Genomic DNA, 16,226 nt, shown 5'->3' with positions numbered 1-16,226 from the left:
TGCCTCTTAAGCGTGGAGAGCTGTGCCTGGGAGACGTGGGTACTGGGACCTACTGTCTTATCTGCTGCCGCAGGTTCTTGTGTGGCTCCAGGGGCCTGAGTCCCAGCAGTGGGGGTTCCTGGACTCCCTTCCACTGTGCAGCTACAGCCAGGCAGGCCATCTGAGGACCAGCCGATAGAGTCCTCAGCTTCGGCTGGAGCGGAGAGCACACAGGCACCCAGGTATCAGCAGCTGAGCTCTGACTGAGGCACTCCCGCCAAGGACCACTCACGTGACACGTGCCATGTGTGACTCCCAGTGAAAGAGACAAACTGGAGCTCCCGGAGATCAACCGCATGAAGCTGGGGGCCACTGGGGCCCTCAGCTTCTGACTCAGCTGTGCTTCCAGGTCCCAGGCTGCAGAGACAGCACAACCCTGGGGAGGCAGGTGGAGGAGTATGCAGGGAGGGGACCGCACTTCCCCCTGCGGGGTCTCTGACCTGGGCACAGCACCAGCGTTCACTCAGACACTGACAGCTCCGACTCTGCACTGTTATCATCAGAGCACCATCTCATCTCTCTTCTAGAGTGGGCCCCTCCTGGGCAACTCTGCTGCTGCTGCTAAGTCGTGTCTGACTCTGTGCGACCCCAGAGACGGCAGCCCACCAGGCTCCTCCGTCCCTGCGATTCTCCAGGCAAGAACACTGGAGTGGGTTGCCATTTCCTTCTCCAATGCATGAAAGTGAAAAGCGAAAGGGAAGTCGCTCAGTCATGTCAGACCCTCAGCGACCCCATGGACTGCAGCCTACCAGGCTCCTCCGTCCATGGGATTTTCCAGGCAAGAGTACTGGGCGTGGGGTGCCACTGCCTTCTCTAATGCAATTCTCTCTTTCTCTAAAAGGCTGGTGCAAAGTGCCTGTCCATGAAGATGAGTCAGGAAAGCAAGCGAAGGAGAGAGGAAATTGGGGCAGAAGCAGGCTGTTCACCCCCCTACCTCTTGCTTCCCACCCCCGCCAGCCCCTTTGCTGCTGGGTGGGGTCATGTGTCTGGTTCTGTCCAATGGGCTGTGAGTACAAGTGACACGTCACACCCAGAGCACGACTCTCCAGCTCTCTGTCTCTGCCAGGGTGACCTGGGTGCTGTGGGCTGAGACGGTAGGGCCACAGAATGGGATCCAACTGGAACTCTGGGCCCCCACCTGGGGAAGAAGCTGCCCTATAGAGCAGCTGAATCTGAGTAAGTGAGAAATAAGATCCTGTGTGTGAAACCTCTGAGATTTGGGCATCTGTTTAATATCATGCCATGGCCTAGAGTATTCTAACACAGCAGATGATTGAAGACTCCTGTTTTGTAATGAATAAATAAATAAATAAAAAGACACATGCCCTGGATATCATACCAGCAAGAGCATAACCAGGTTCATGTCAAAGTTCTGCTGGGAAATGATGGTAGAAACTCACAGGCAGAGGGGACGGACTGAACATAAAGACAAATGTCTGCCCCCTCTTGTGGGTGGGAGAAGTGGCGGGCAAGTGGGCAACGAGCTTCAGGGCAGACTTTTCCCTCCCTCCATCCGTTTTTGTTCCTTCCTGTCTCCAGATCGGGAGAGGAGGCAATAGGCCTCTTTCTGTTATTACTCCTCAAACCCTGGCTTCTGTGTAAGACTCCAGGAAGCCCACTCATCTCTGCTCAGGCCCCTGAGTGCTGTAGGTGCACTGGGAGCCCCTGGCCTATGGGTTGGGCCTTCCCCTCCACTCAGCGATCTTCAGCCGCATGCATGGTGTCTCTGAGATGTATCTGGTCTCTGAGATGTATTTGGAAGTGGGAGGTGTTTTTTGGGGGGAGGGCACCATGACTGCTCTCTCCCCAGTGACTGGCTTTCAGTGGCTGAAACCCTAGATGCCTGCACATACTAAACAGGTGCATATAATTAAGATCTGTCCCATCCCAAACGCCAGGCTAGCTGACCCAGAGGCCCCAAGGCCAAACAATGGGACTAGCCGGCCTTGTCTATGAGCGGCTTTGAACACCACTAGGAAAGTTCAGTACTCCTGCCTGGAAAATCCCATGGACGAAGGAGCCTGGAAGTCTGCAGTCCATGGGGTTGCTGAGGGTCTGACACGACTGAGCGACTTCACTTTCACTTTTCACTTTCATGCATTGGAGAAGGACATGGCAACCCATTCCAGTATTCTTGCCTGGAGAATCCCAGGGACAGGGGAACCTGGTGGGCTGCTGTCTGTGGGGTCACACAGAGTCGGACACGACTGAAGTGACTTAGCAGCAGCAGCATCAGGAAAGTTCAGAAAACAATCATCCGCGTGTGTCGCCATGGGACCTCAGATTCTGCCACCAGGGCTGTATGTTTGGGGATCAGGAAGCCTGATGGACTTGTCCTAATGGGGCCATATGAAATGCAAATACCCCCAAAGAGGGGTCAGGCTGTGAGCACGATCAGCTACAGCTTTTCAACTCCTGTGGATAATATTGAGAAAACTGTAGATTTTCTGTGATGCTTTAACAAACACAGATTACTGGGTACAATTCAGTGGGTGTGGTCACAGGCCCCCAGGATGGCCCCCAAGGCCCTCCCCTTCTGATATTCACACCGCTATATAGTTCCTCCCATGTCGTACCAGGGTCGGTCTGTACAATCAACATATAGCAGGTGGCAGGGTGAGTGTGTCACGTCTGAGCTTAGGTTAGAAAAGAGCAGGGCTGCTGTGCTGGACACTCTCCACTCTCTCACCCGTGCTATTTCTACGTCTGTCTGTCTGTCTGTCTGTCTCCCTCTCCTCCTTCCTCCTCCCTCAGATCTCTTGCTTTGGAGGAGCCATGCCATGACACTCAAGCAGCTCACGGAGAGGCTCGTGAGGATGAAGCCTTCCGCCAGCAGCCAGGGAAGAACCAAGCCCCCTGCCCTTGGCCATGGGAGGGAGCCACCACGGAAGTGGGCCCGCCAGCCCCAGCCCAGCCTTCTGTTGACTGCAGCCCCATGACACCTGGGTCACAGCTCTGTGAGAAGCCCTGACCCAGAACCACTCGTCTAAAATGCCTTCAGATTCCTGACTCTCAAAAACCATGTGGTAATAAATGCTTACTGTTTCAGGTTGCTAAATTTTGAGCCATTTATCCAAGCAAAAAAAAAAAGATACCCCACATCCAAGGGCAAAAGAGAAGCCCCACAAGATGGTATGAGGGGCAAAATCGCGTTTAGAATCAAACCCCATTCCCACCAGAGACACTTGGAGTGCTCAAACAAACCTTGTGTGCACCAGGACCCAGAGACGCCACAGAGACTGAGCCAGAACTGTGTCTGGGTGTCTCCTGTGGAGGCACCGGTCAGCAGTGCCTGCCGCAGGGGCAGGGGCTCTGGGTGCAGCAGACCTGGGTATGGCATAAGCCTTCTTGGAGGAGGTCGCCATTAACCCCACCATAGAGCCCGCAGAACTTACACAGGACTGGGGAGACAGACTCTTGGAGGGCACAAACAGAACCTTGTGTGCACGAGGACCCAGGAGAAAGGAGCAGTGACCCCACAAGGGACTGACCCGGACTTGCCCGTGAGTGTCCAGGAGGCTCTGGCGGAGGCGTGGGTCAATGGTGGCCTGCTGCAGGGTCGGGACACTGAGTGCAGCAGTGCATGCGTGGGACCTTTTGAAGGACCCTTATCTTCATCACCTGAACCACAGTTTGGCCTCAGGTCAAGCAACATGGAGGGAACACAGCCCCGCCCATCAACAGAAAATTGGGTTAAAAATTTACTGAGCATGGTCCTGCCCATCAGAACAAGACCGTTTCCCCCTCAGTCTCTCCCATCAGGAAGCTTCCATAAGCCTCTTATTCTTATCCATTAGAAGGCCAACAGAATGAAAACCACAATCACGGAAAACTAATCAAATTGATCACAGGGACCACAGCCTTGTCTAACTCAATGAAACTATGAGCCATGAAGTGTAGGGCCACCTAAGACAGATGGGTCACAGTGGAGAGTTCTGACAAAACGTGGTCCACTGGAGAAGGGAATGGCAAACCACTTCAGTGTTCTTGCCTTGAGAACCCCATGAACACTATAAAAAGACAAGAAGGTAAGTCAATATGCTACTGGAGATCAGTGGCGAAATAACTCCAGAAAGAATGAAGAGATGGAGCCAAAGCAAAAACAACACCCAGTTGTGGATGTGACTGGTGATGGAAGTAAAGTCTGATGCTGTAAAGAGCAATATTGCATAGGAACCTGGAATGTTGGGTCCATGAATCAAGGCAAATTGGAAGGGGTCAAACAGGAGATGGCAAGAGTGAACATAGACATTCTAGGAATCAGCGAACTAAAATGGACTGGAATGGGTAAATTTAACTCAGATGACCTCTACTACTGCGGGCAAGAATCCCTCAGAAGAAATGGAGAAGCCATCATAGTCAACAAGAGAGTCTGAAATGCAGTACTTGGATGCAATATTAAAAATGACAGAATGATCTCTGTTTGTTTCCAAGGTAAACCATTCAATATCACAGTTATCCAAGTCTATGCCCCAACCAGTAATGCTGAAGAATCTGAAGTTGAAGGGTTCTATGAAGACCTACAAGACCATCTAGGACTAACACTGAAAAAAGATGTCCTTTTCATTATAGGGGACTGGAATGCAACAGAAGGAAGTCAAGAGACACCTGGAGTAACAGGCAAATTTAGCCTTGAAGTACAAAATGAAGCAGGCCAAAGGCTAACAGAGTTTTGCCAAGAGAATGCAACAGTCATAGCAAACACCCCCTTCCAACAACACAAAAGACAACTCTACACATGGGCATCACCAGGTGGTAAACACTGAAATCAGACTGATCATATTCTTTGCAGCCAAAGATGGAGAAGCTCTATACAGTCAGCAAAAACAAGACCAGGAGCTGACTGTGGCTTAGATCATGAACTCCTTATTGCCAAATTCAGACTTAAATCGAAGAAAGTGGGGAAAACCACTAGACAATTCAGGTATGACCTAAATCAAATCCCTTATGATTATACAGTGGAAGTGACAAGTAGAGTCAAGGGATTCGATCTGACAGACAGAGTGCCTGAAGAACTACGGACGGAGGTTCGTGATACTGTACAGGAGGCACTGATCAAGACCCTCCTTAAGAAAAAGAAATGCAAAAAGGCAAAATGGCTGTCTGAGGAGGCCTTACAAATAGCTGAGAAAAGACGCAAAAGGCAAAGGAGAAAAGGAAAGATGTACCCATTTGAATGCAGAGTTCCAAAGAATAGCAAGAAGAGATAAGAAAGCCTTTCTCAGTGATCAATACAAAGAAATAGAGGAAAACAACAGAATGGGAAAGACTAGAGATTTCTTCAAGAAAATTAGAGATACCAAGGGAACATGCCAAGCAAAGATGGGCACAATAAAGGACAGAAATGGTAGGGACCTAACAGAAGCAGAAGATATTAAGAAGAGGTGGCAAGAATACACAGGAAAAAAAAGAGATCTTCATGACCCAGATAATGACGATGGTGTGATCACTCACCTAGAGCCAGACATCCTGGAATGCGAAGTCAGGTGGGCCTTAGGAAGCATCACTATGAACAAAGCTAGTGGAGGTGATGGAATTCCAGTTGAGCTGTTTCAAATCCTGAAAGACGATGCCATGAAAATGCTGCTCTCAGTATGCCAGCAAATCTAGAAAACTCAGCAGTGGCCACAGGACTGGGAAAGGGGAGCTTTCATTCCAGTCCCAAAGGAAGGCAATGCCAAAGAATGCTCAAACTACCGCACAATTGCACTCATCTCACACGCTAGTAAAGTAACGCTCAAAATTCTCCAAGCCAGACTTCAATAGTACACGATCTGCGAACTTCCAGACGTTCAAGCTGGTTTTAGAAAAGGCAGAGGAACCAGAGATCAAATTGCCAACATCCGTTGGATCATCGAAAAAGCAAGAGAGTTCCAGAAAAACACCTACTTCTGCTTTATTGACTATGCCAAGCCTTTGACTGTGAGGATCACAAGAAATTGTGGAAAATTCTTAAAAAGATGGGACTACCAGACCGCCTGACCTGCCTTCTGAGAAATCTGTATGCAGGTCAGGAAGCAACAGTTAGAACTGGACATGGAACAACAGACTGGTTCCAAATCAGGAAAGGAATATGTCAAGGCTGAATATTGTCACCCTGCTTATTTAACTTCTATGCAGAGTACATCATGAGAAACGCTGGGCTAGATGAAGCACAAGCCGGAATCAAGATTGCTGGGAGAAATATCAATAACCACAGATTTGCAGATGACACCACCCTTATGGCAGAAAGCAAAGAAGAACTAAAGAGCCTCTAGATGAAAGTGAAAGAGAAGAGTGAAAAAGCTGGCTTAAAACTCAACATTCAGAAAACGAAGATCATGGCATCTGGTCCCATCACTTCATGGGAAATAGATGGGGAAACAGTGGAAACAGTGAAAGACTTTATTTTTTCGGGCTCTGAAATCATTGCAGATGGTGACTGCAGCCATGAAATTAAAAGACGCTTACTCCTTAGAAGGAAAGTTATGACCAACCTAGATAGCATATTGAAAAGCAGAGACATTATTTTACCAACAAAGGTCCGTCTAGTCAAAGCTATGGTTTTCCAGTGGTTATGTATGGATGTGAGAGTTGGACCATAAAGAAAGCTGAGTGCTTAAGAACTGATGCTTTTGAACTGTGGTGTTGGAGAAGACTCCCCTTGGACTGCAAGAAGATGCAACCAGTCCATCTTAAAGGAAATCGGTCCTGAATATTCACTGGAAGGACTGATGCTGAAACTGAAACTCCAACACTTTGGCCACCTGATGTGAAGAGCTGACTCATTGGAAAAGACCCTGATGCTGGGAAAGATTGAAGGCAGGAGAAGGGGATGACACAGGATGAGATGGTTGGATGGTATCACTGACTCGATGGACATGAGTTTGAGTAAGCTCAGGGAGTTCATGATGGACAGGGAGGCCTGGCATGCTGCAGTCCATGGGGTCGCAAAGAGTCGGATACAACTGAGCGTGCACTGAACTGAGCTGATTACACAGCAGTAGGTAACTTGGTTTCCCTGGTGACTCAAATGGTAGAGAATCTGCCTGCAATGCAGGAGACCCGAGTTCAATCCCTGGATTGGGAAGATCCCCTGGAGAAGAGAATGACAACCCACTCCAGTATTCTTGACTGAAGAATTCCATGAACAGAGGACAGTGATGGTCTACAGTCTATGGGGTCAAGAAGAGTCGGACACGACTGACTGACTAACACTTTCGCTTTCAAAAGATAACTAATACAGTGGATCTAGGTTAAGACCCAGAAAGCCGCTCAGAGACTTAAATGTTGGTGGTTTCCTGGGGGCAAAGCAGGTTCAGGGTGTGTGTGGCGTGTGTGCTGTGTGGTATGTGGTGTATGGTATGTGTGTATGTGGTGTAGGTAATTTGTGGTGTGTGGCGTGGGTGATGTGTGTGGTGTATGGTGTGTGTGTGTGTGACGTAGGTAATTTGTGGTGTGTGGCATGGGTGATGTGTGTGGTATATGGTGTGTGTGTGGGTGGCGTAGGTAAGTTGTGGTGTGTGGTGTGGTGATGTGTGTGGTGTATGGTGTGTGTATGTATGACATAGGTAAGTTGTGGTGTGTGGCATGGGTGATGTGTGTGGTGTATGGTGTGTGTGTGTGTGTGTGGTATAGGTAAGTTGTGGTGTGTGGTGTGTGGTGTGGTGTGTGGTGTGGGTGATATGTGTGGTGTGTGGTGTGGGTGATATGTGTGGTGTGTGGTGTATGGTGTATGTGTGTGTGGCATAGGTAAGTTGTGATGTGTGGTATGGGTGATGTGTGTGTGTGTGTGTGGCGTAGGTAAGTTGTGGTGTGTGGTGTGGGTGATGTGCGTGTGTGTGCAGTGTAGGTTAAGTTGTGGTGTGTGGCGTGGGTGATGTGTGTGGTGTATGGGGTGTGGGGTGTGTGTATATGTGTGGTGTAGGTAAGTTGTGGTGTGTGGTGTGGGTGATGTGTGTGTGTGTGTGGCATAGGTAAGTTGTGGTGTGTGGTGTGGGTGATGTGTGTGTGTGTGTGGTGTAGGTAAGTTGTGGTGTGTGTGTGGCGTAGGTAAGTTGTGGTGTGTGTGTGTGTGTGTGTGCGTGGCGTAGGTAAGTTGTGGTGTGTGGTGCGGGTGATGTGTGTGTGTGTGTGTGACGTAGGTAAGTTGTGGTGTGTGGTGTGGGTGATGTGTGTGTATGTTTGTGGTGTAGGTAAGTTGTGGTGTGTGTGTGTGGCGTAGGTAAGTTGTGTGTGTGTGTGTGTGTGGGGCGTAGGTAAATTGTGGTGTGTGGTGTGGGTGATGTGTGTGTGTGTGTGTGACGTAGGTAAGTTGTGGTGTGTGGTGTGGGTGATGTGTGTGTATGTGTGTGGTGTAGGTAAGTTGTGGTGTGTGTGTGTGGCGTAGGTAAGTTGTGTGTGTGTGTGTGTGTGGCGTAGGTAAATTGTGGTGTGTGGTGTGGGTGATGTGTGTGTATGTGTGGCGTAGCTAAGTTGTGGTGTGTGTGTGCATGTGTGTGTGTGGTGTAGGTAAGTTGTGGTGCGTGGTGTGGGTGATATGTGTGTGTGTGTGTGGCGTAGCTAAGTTGTGGTGTGTGTGTGCGTGTGTGTGTGTGGCGTAGGTAAGTTGTGGTGTGTGGTGTGGGTGATGTGTGTGTGTGTGGTGTAGGTAAGTTCCAAGTATCAAAGCCCATCCACTGTGTGGATCGTGACTCGCAGTGGAGACGAGAGGTGAAGACCTCCACCCCGGCACCTCTAAGGGCTTATGTCCCACAGGGCCCTGGAGACCAAGAATGCTTGCTGATGGATTGTTCCTGAGAGAGGGTAAACCCTAGGATACAAAACCTGAGTGAGACCTTGGTCTGATGATTTTAAAAATCTGCTTAGTAGGGAGCCATTTCTTCAAATGAAACCATTCATGGAAGACTCACTTAGAGATACAGGCAGAGCCGTTCTGGGTGGGGCTGAGCGGGGGTCCCTTGAAGCCTGCTTCTTCAGCTGCCCCACTCCCCTGACCAGCAGAGCCCCTGAGACAGCTCTGGAAAACCCCAGAGCTTTACAGTCTGCAAACCTCTGATCTAATCCAACTGCGTCATTTTACTGGTGAGTAAACCAAGGCCCACGGAGGAAAGGTCACGTGGCACGTCTGTGGCGGACGCTTCCAAAGTGAGTCTCGTGACCTCTGATGCAAGGTGTCTGCTCTCCGTGGCAGGCCACCCAGGACAAATGCACACGCTGGGCGGGGGACAGGAAATTGCTCCCTCTCCCACCTCCTAACAAAGGCGGCCCCACAGCCTGTCCACCAGCAGAGGGAGCCCCTCCCACGAGCCAGGCAGTGCAGTCAGTGCTTCCTGTGAATTCACGTGCTCAACCTCCTGGACAACCCCAGGAAGTCCACTCTCATCGTCCTGTTGTACACAGGAGCAAACAGGCAGAGCAGGCCAAGTAACTAGCCCGACTCCTTGGCTACGCAGTGGCGTGGCCAGGATTCCATGAGGTCCAGGCACCAAGCCCTTCACCTCTGCATCCGCTGCACCTCCCCTTCCCCAAGTAAGGGCCCAGCTCTCCTCTCCATTCTAGGAGGACTGCGAAGCCCTCCACTCTGCTCCCCAAGGAGCTGGCAAACAGTCCCTCAACAGGAGGTGCAGTCACACCTGTAACTTCCAGGATGCCCCAGGCCTCTGGCTCAAAGGCCACTGAGGGGTCAGTCAACACTTCTCCCAGGGCAGGGGGTGCTCCTCACCTACACCAGTGCCTTGAAAATGTATTTTTTCTACCAATAACGGGCACTGTAGGCATTTAGGAACAGTGATAAAGCAGCGATTTCTGAGTATTTTACCTTTTGTCTTTGGCACCAGGGTTAGCTTTATATTAACCACGAGAATTGAGTACAGATCTGCCAGAGTACATTTCATTAGAGCGGAGGGAATTTCATTAGCAGTTACTCTGTGCCTCTGACCTACACACCACATCCTAGGCCCTACTCATTAGTTCTCTTTCAAACACAGGAAAGTGACTCAGTCTTAGGCTGAGCAAAATCAGTACACAGAGCATCCCCACCCCATCCCCATCCTCCTCACTCGGACTCCCCGGCTGCTAAGACCGCACCACGTCTGCTCCCTCTTTCTATCTGTGGATCCACATACTCATCATGACTCATCTTTTTCTAAACCATTCAAGGACATATTGCAGACATGAGATCACATATCCCTCAAATTATCATAGTGAGTGTTTCTCAAAAACACTCATCCATCTAATGGTTGCATAGCCCCCTAAGTCAGGACACTTCTGTCTAAGAAACAGTACTGTCACAGACCCCGATTCACATTCCTCCACTGTCCAACCAGGTCTCTATTTCTTTTTGGTCCAGGATCTCAGAAAGGAACACACACTGCATTTTGGTGTCTGCCGCTTCAGTTCCCTCTACTCTTGAAGACCCCGCAGTCTTTCTCTGCCTTTCATATCCAAGCAGTTTTAAAGGATGGCCCTTCTATTTGGTTCCTCGGGACCAGACGCAGACTATATTTTCTTGGCAGGAAAACCCCAGGAATGATGCTGGGCTTTCTCTGTGCGGCACGTCAGGGGCATAAGGTATCCACCCTTCCCACACTAATGATGCTAACTCTGATCGCCTGGTCAGGCTCCAGCCTGACAGGTTTCTCCACCGTAAAGTCACCACCTGTTCCCTTATAATGAGGTAACCCCATGCATGCCCCAGTCTGGTGCCTGGTGAGTTTCCAGTCTACTAGGCAGGGAGGAGTCCAAACAGAGTCCCGCAGTCTCAATAAGTTAAGGGGACAGACTTCAAAATTCAGGGAGTGCAAGGCCACCAGAATTTGGAAGGTGGAGAACCAGAGAGGATAAAACTGACCACGGAGCAAAACCCAGAAACTGTAGGCACTTGAGTCTTTAGCTAAGCTCAAATTTCACACGTGTGTGAGGAAACTTCCAGGGCTGGTGAAAAGCTACATGCAGTGAATTGACGGAATAATCCCCTAAGATCAGACATGGCTGGAAGGAGTCTGTATTCCCAGCCAACATGGTGGAAATGCCTCCTAGGACATAAGGCACCAAGTGGCAACTTCAGAAGACTATTGCCTGAGCAAAATCTGCTTGAAAGGTTTCACATCTAACGAAGCTTAGAAAGCAAGCCTTTAAAGGATCAAACTCTATTCTATCGAACTGTATTCTGCAATAAAGGTCAAAATCTTTTAACAAATAATAATAATAATGTGAAATTCCTAGTATATTGCATCTAATATAAAATTACCAAGCATGTAAGGAAAAATATGCCCCATACTCAAGAGAAAAATCAATTAACAGAAACAGACTATGAAACATCATGGATGGCAGAATTAGTAGAGGATATTAAAACAGCTACAATCAAATATTCCATATGCCCAAGAAGATACAAGAAAGCATGAGCATGAAGAGGACAGAAATAAAAGATAAATACAAAAAAATCCACCTGAACTTCTAGAGATGACCCATATAATGTCTGAGATGAAACGTACACAGGGCAGGATTAACAGTAGATTAGACACTACAAGAAAAGCTTAGTGAACTTGAAGACAGAGCAATAGAAACTCTCCAAAATGAAACAGAGAAAAAGACTAAAAAATAAGTGCACGACTTCTCTGTTGGTCCAGGAGTTAAGAATCCATCTGCCAGGGCTGGTGCCCTGGGATGACCCGGAGGGATGGCACGGGGAGGGAGGTGGGCGGGGGGTTCAGGATGGGGAACACGTGTATGCCCGTGGCGGATTCCTATTGATGTGTGGCAGAACCAGTACAATATTATAAAGTAATTAGCCTCCAGTTAAAATAAATAAATTTAAATTTTTTAAAAAAGCAAAAAAAAAAAAACCCCAAAGAATCCATCTGCCAAAGCAGGGGACATGGGTCCAATCCCTGGTCCAGGAAGATCCCACATGCTGGGGGGTAACTAAACACACCCGCCACGACTCTGCTGAGCCCATGCGCTAGACCCCGTGTGCAGCAGCAGCACAACTAGAGAGTGGCCACCACCTGCCACAACTAGAGAGAGCCTGTGCTTTCACAACAGTGAAGACCCAGCGCAGCCATAAGTAAATAAATTTAAAGTAGCGTGACACATTAAAAAAAAATAAGCAGAGTTTTGGTGAGCCACGGGAAAATATGAAGAAGCATGCCACGCGTATAATTGGAATTATAGCGGGTGGGTGGGTTCCAGTGGAAGTGAGGAGAATAATGGTTGACATGTTTCCAAATTTGATGAATGCTATGAACCTACAGATCCAAGAAGCTCAATAAAGCCCGAGTGATTTGAAAAGAGCCTGATGCTGGGGAATGATTGAAGGCAGGAGGTGAAGGGGACGACAGAGGATGAGATGGTTGGATGGCATCACCGACTCAGTGGACATGAGTTTGAGTAAGCTCTGGGCGTTGGTGAGTTGGTGATGGACAGGGAAGCCTGGCATGCTGCAGTCCATGGGGTCGCAAAGAGTCGGACACGACTGAGGGACTGAACTGAACTGATACAAACACAAGGAAAAATGAGCCCAAGTCACATCTTAGTCAGATTGCTGAGGCCGTGACTATACATTCTATTGCCTCCCGTTAAGAGGCCCATAATCACTCAGCAGCAAAGTGGGAAAGAATCAAATGGAGAGGGAAGAGAAGAATGGATGCAGGTGACGTACCAAGACTGACTCAGACGGAAGCAGGCAAGGGCGGCGTGGCGCGTGCATGGCAGGCCACCACGGAGCCCGGCCACCCAGCTCCTCCTCTTCTCTGCAAGAGGTCTCGCCTCTTTCCCAGAAGCAGCTACACTCCTACTGTGTCTGCCCAAAGCCCAGCACCAGAAGCCTCTAGGGACCTGGATTCACTGTCTCTATGCCGAGTGAGTCCTTTTGTTCCAGAGCCTGGCCCCATTCAGGAAAAGGAGTCCAATCAATGACAAAATCAGCAAGTGCAGCAGACATTTGGAGGCTAGTCAGACAAGTCCACTGTTCACAGAGGCCTAAAAATAGCCCTGACCACATTAGAAACCGAAGCAGCCCTGCCAGTTCCACCAGAACACTGCAGTTTGCCTCACCTCAGAGGTTTCAGGTCAAGGGACGAAAACTTCCCAGTTTGCTGGGCTGCAGGGCACCAGCCATTTCATTCATCCTCCCCCAGCATCTGAGTGCAGGCTGCCACAACACATCCCCATGGGATGCTCTGTACCAAGGTGGGTACCTGCCCTGGCCCACCTACCGTTGCAGTACATCCAGCTATACCCTGCAAGAGCCAGGGCCCAGTGGCTGTGGCTGGCCCTGTCCAGGCTGAGGGCAGGGGGGTGGGTCGGGGGGGCGCTGTTGGAGACACTGCCCCTGCACCTACCTGCCAGGCTGGGAGGACCTTCTCGATGTCGTTCAGGTTGATTCCGTCCCCATCTTCCAGCTTCCCTTTTCCACACCTGGGCCAGAAAAGACATAAGGGCATTGAAAGGGCAGCTCACTCAAGCATCGCGTCCCAGCCCAGCAAGGAGGAAGAGCAGAGATGAGCGGGAGAGACCTGGTCCTGCCCTGCTCAAGGCTGCAGAACCAGCCCTGTCCCGCCTGGAAGAGACAGCACCATCCTCCCTCAGGCCTGGGGACACAGACCTTCCTTGAGGACAAAGGACTGGATGCAGGCAAGAATGTGGGGCCTGGGGGTGGGGTGGGGGCATTAACATGACATCCCGCCCCTAGGGAGGTGAAGGGTACCAGAGTTCCCCTTGATCTATACAGACAAAGATGCTGAACTCCTTGCCGATGAATGTCCCAAAGCGTATGTGCATTGCAGATCCTGCAAAGCCCATCATCCTGCCCAGTTACACCAACGGGAAAGCAAGTGAACAGAGAGACCGAGCAACTTTCTTGAGGTCACACAGGCCCCCATTCGGCTTCCTCCCTCCTGGGCCTGCCTCTGGGCCAGTACAGCAATCCTGTTTTGTCTGCACGTCTGCTGTGGGCGGGCACACCTCCAGGCTAGAGGTGCTGGCCCGGATTCACTGGCATATGTCCCTGTCGTCCGCATCAGGTGTAGACTCTGGAACCGGACTTCAGGAGTTGGAGCCCCAACAGCATCGCTTACTAACTGGGAAATGCTGCACAAGTCACTGTCTCTCTCTGTACCTAAGTTCTCTCATTAGTAAAATGGGGATAATTACTAAGTCCCAAAAGATGATGCTGTGAAAGTGCTGCACTCAATATGCCAGCAAATTGGAAAACTCAGCAGCGGCCACAGGACTGGAAAAGGTCAGTTTTCATTCCAATCCCAAAGAAAGGCAATGCTAAAGAATGCTCAAACTACTGCACAATTGCACTCATCTCACATGCTAGTAAAGTAATGCTCAAAATTCTCCAAGCCAGGCTTCAGCAATTCATGAACCGTGAACTTCCAGATGTTCAAGCTGGTTTTAGAAAAGGCAGAGGAACCAGAGATCAAATTGCCAATCTGCTGGATCATCGAAAAAGCAAGAGAGTTCCAGAAAAACATCTATTTCTGCTTTTTTGACTATGCCAAAGCCTTTGACTGTGTGGATCACAATAAATTGTGGAAAATTCTGAGAGAGATAGGAATACCAGACCACCTGACCTGCCTCTTGGGAAACCTATATGCAGGTCAGGAAGCAACTGTTAGAACTGGACATGGAACAACAGACTGGTTCCAAATAGGAAAAGGAGTATGCCAAGGCTGTATATTGTCACTCTGCTTATTTAACCTCTATGCAGAGTACATCATGAGAAACGCTAGGCTGGAAGAAGCGCAAACTGGAATCAAGATTGCTGGGAGAAATATCAATAACCTCAGATATGCAGATGATACCACCCTTATGGCAGAAAGCAAAGAAGAACTAAAGAGCCTCTTGATGAAAGTGAAAGAGAAGAGTGAAAAAGTTGGCTTGAAACTCAACATTCAGAAAACGAAGATCATGGCATCTGGTCCCCTCCCTTCATGGCAAATAGATGGGGAAACAGTGGAAACAGTATCAGACTTTATTTTTTGGGGCTCCAAAATCACTGCAGATGGTGATTGCAGCCATGAAATTAAAAGACGCTTGCTCCTTGGAAGGAAAGTTATGACCAACCTAGATAGCATATTGAAAAGCAGAGACATTATTTTGCCAACAAAGGTCCATCTAGTGAAGGCTATGGTTTTTCCAGGTGTTATGTATGGATGAGAGAGTTGGACTGTGAAGAAGGCTGAGTGCCAAAGAATTGATGCTTTTGAACTGTGGTGTTGGAGAAGACTCTTGAGAGTCCCTTGGACTGCAAGAAGATCCAACCAGTCCATTCTAAGGGAGATCAGTCCTGGGTGTTCTTTGGAAGGAATGATGCTAAAGCTGAAGCTCCAATACTCTGGCCACCTCATGGGAAGAGTTGACTCATTGGTAAAGACTTTGATGCTGAGAGGGATTGGGGGCAGGAGGAGAAGGGGACGACAGAGGATGAGATGGCTGGATGGCATCACCGACTTGATGGATGTGAGTTTGAGTGAACTCCCGGAGTTGGTGATAGACAGGGAGGCCTGGCATGCTGCGATTCATGGTGTCGCAAAGAGTCGGACACGACTGAGCGACTGAACTGAACATCATAGGGCAGTTGGAAGATTAAATTAGTTAATATACGGAAGTGCTTAGAACTGTGGTCAGCATTCAGTAAACACTATTATAAATGTACCTGCAGAGAATATATTGTAACAGTAAATGCAGGCAATAATTAAGTAAAATTATAATAAAATAACAAGGTGAAAATATTAGTGCTACTAGGAATACTGCCACCACTATTACTGTCCTTGTTATTGTTACTGGGGAAACAGTAACTGACAGCACAGATTCTGGAGCGAACACAGCCTCATGCAAGTTACTCAATTTTTCCGCAAGTTTATCATCCTTTGAAGTGCAAATAACAATAGTTCTTACCTCCTGAAGCTGTGCTGAGTTTAGACGACGGGCAGCAAGCAGTTACACTAGGATTGGTGTATGCTCAGAGCCTAGTGAGTGTTAGTCACTACTTCTGCAGTTATTTTCTCACAGTTGTGTCTGACTCTTTGCAACCCGGTAGACTGTAGCCCACCAAGCTCCTCTGTCCACGGGATTTCCCAGGTAAGGATACTGGAGTGGGTTGCCATTTCCTTCCCCAGGCGATCCTCCCCACCCAGGGATTGAACCCAAACCTTCTGTACTGGAGGGCAGTTTCTTTACTACCACTGAGCCACCAG

At 49.1% G+C, this 16,226-nt stretch overlaps 1 protein-coding gene across 3 annotated transcripts in view; it reads right to left on the bottom strand.

Moving 5' to 3' along the window:
- Positions 1-16,226, bottom strand: part of CTIF (cap binding complex dependent translation initiation factor) — a 321,475-nt gene that overhangs the window by 183,284 nt on the left and 121,965 nt on the right. For all 3 annotated transcript variants that reach the window (XM_069568499.1, XM_069568501.1, XM_069568500.1), the window contains exon 6: positions 13,362-13,437. In XM_069568499.1, coding sequence (XP_069424600.1) covers positions 13,362-13,437 — 76 coding nt within the window. The remainder of the gene's footprint in view (positions 1-13,361; positions 13,438-16,226) is intronic.

Source organism: Ovis canadensis, chromosome 23 (genome assembly GCF_042477335.2).
Source record: "Ovis canadensis isolate MfBH-ARS-UI-01 breed Bighorn chromosome 23, ARS-UI_OviCan_v2, whole genome shotgun sequence".
NCBI lineage: Eukaryota > Metazoa > Chordata > Mammalia > Artiodactyla > Bovidae > Ovis > Ovis canadensis.
The sequence above is the reverse complement of the archived record's forward strand: the minus strand, read 5'-3'. Positions and strand labels throughout refer to the sequence as shown.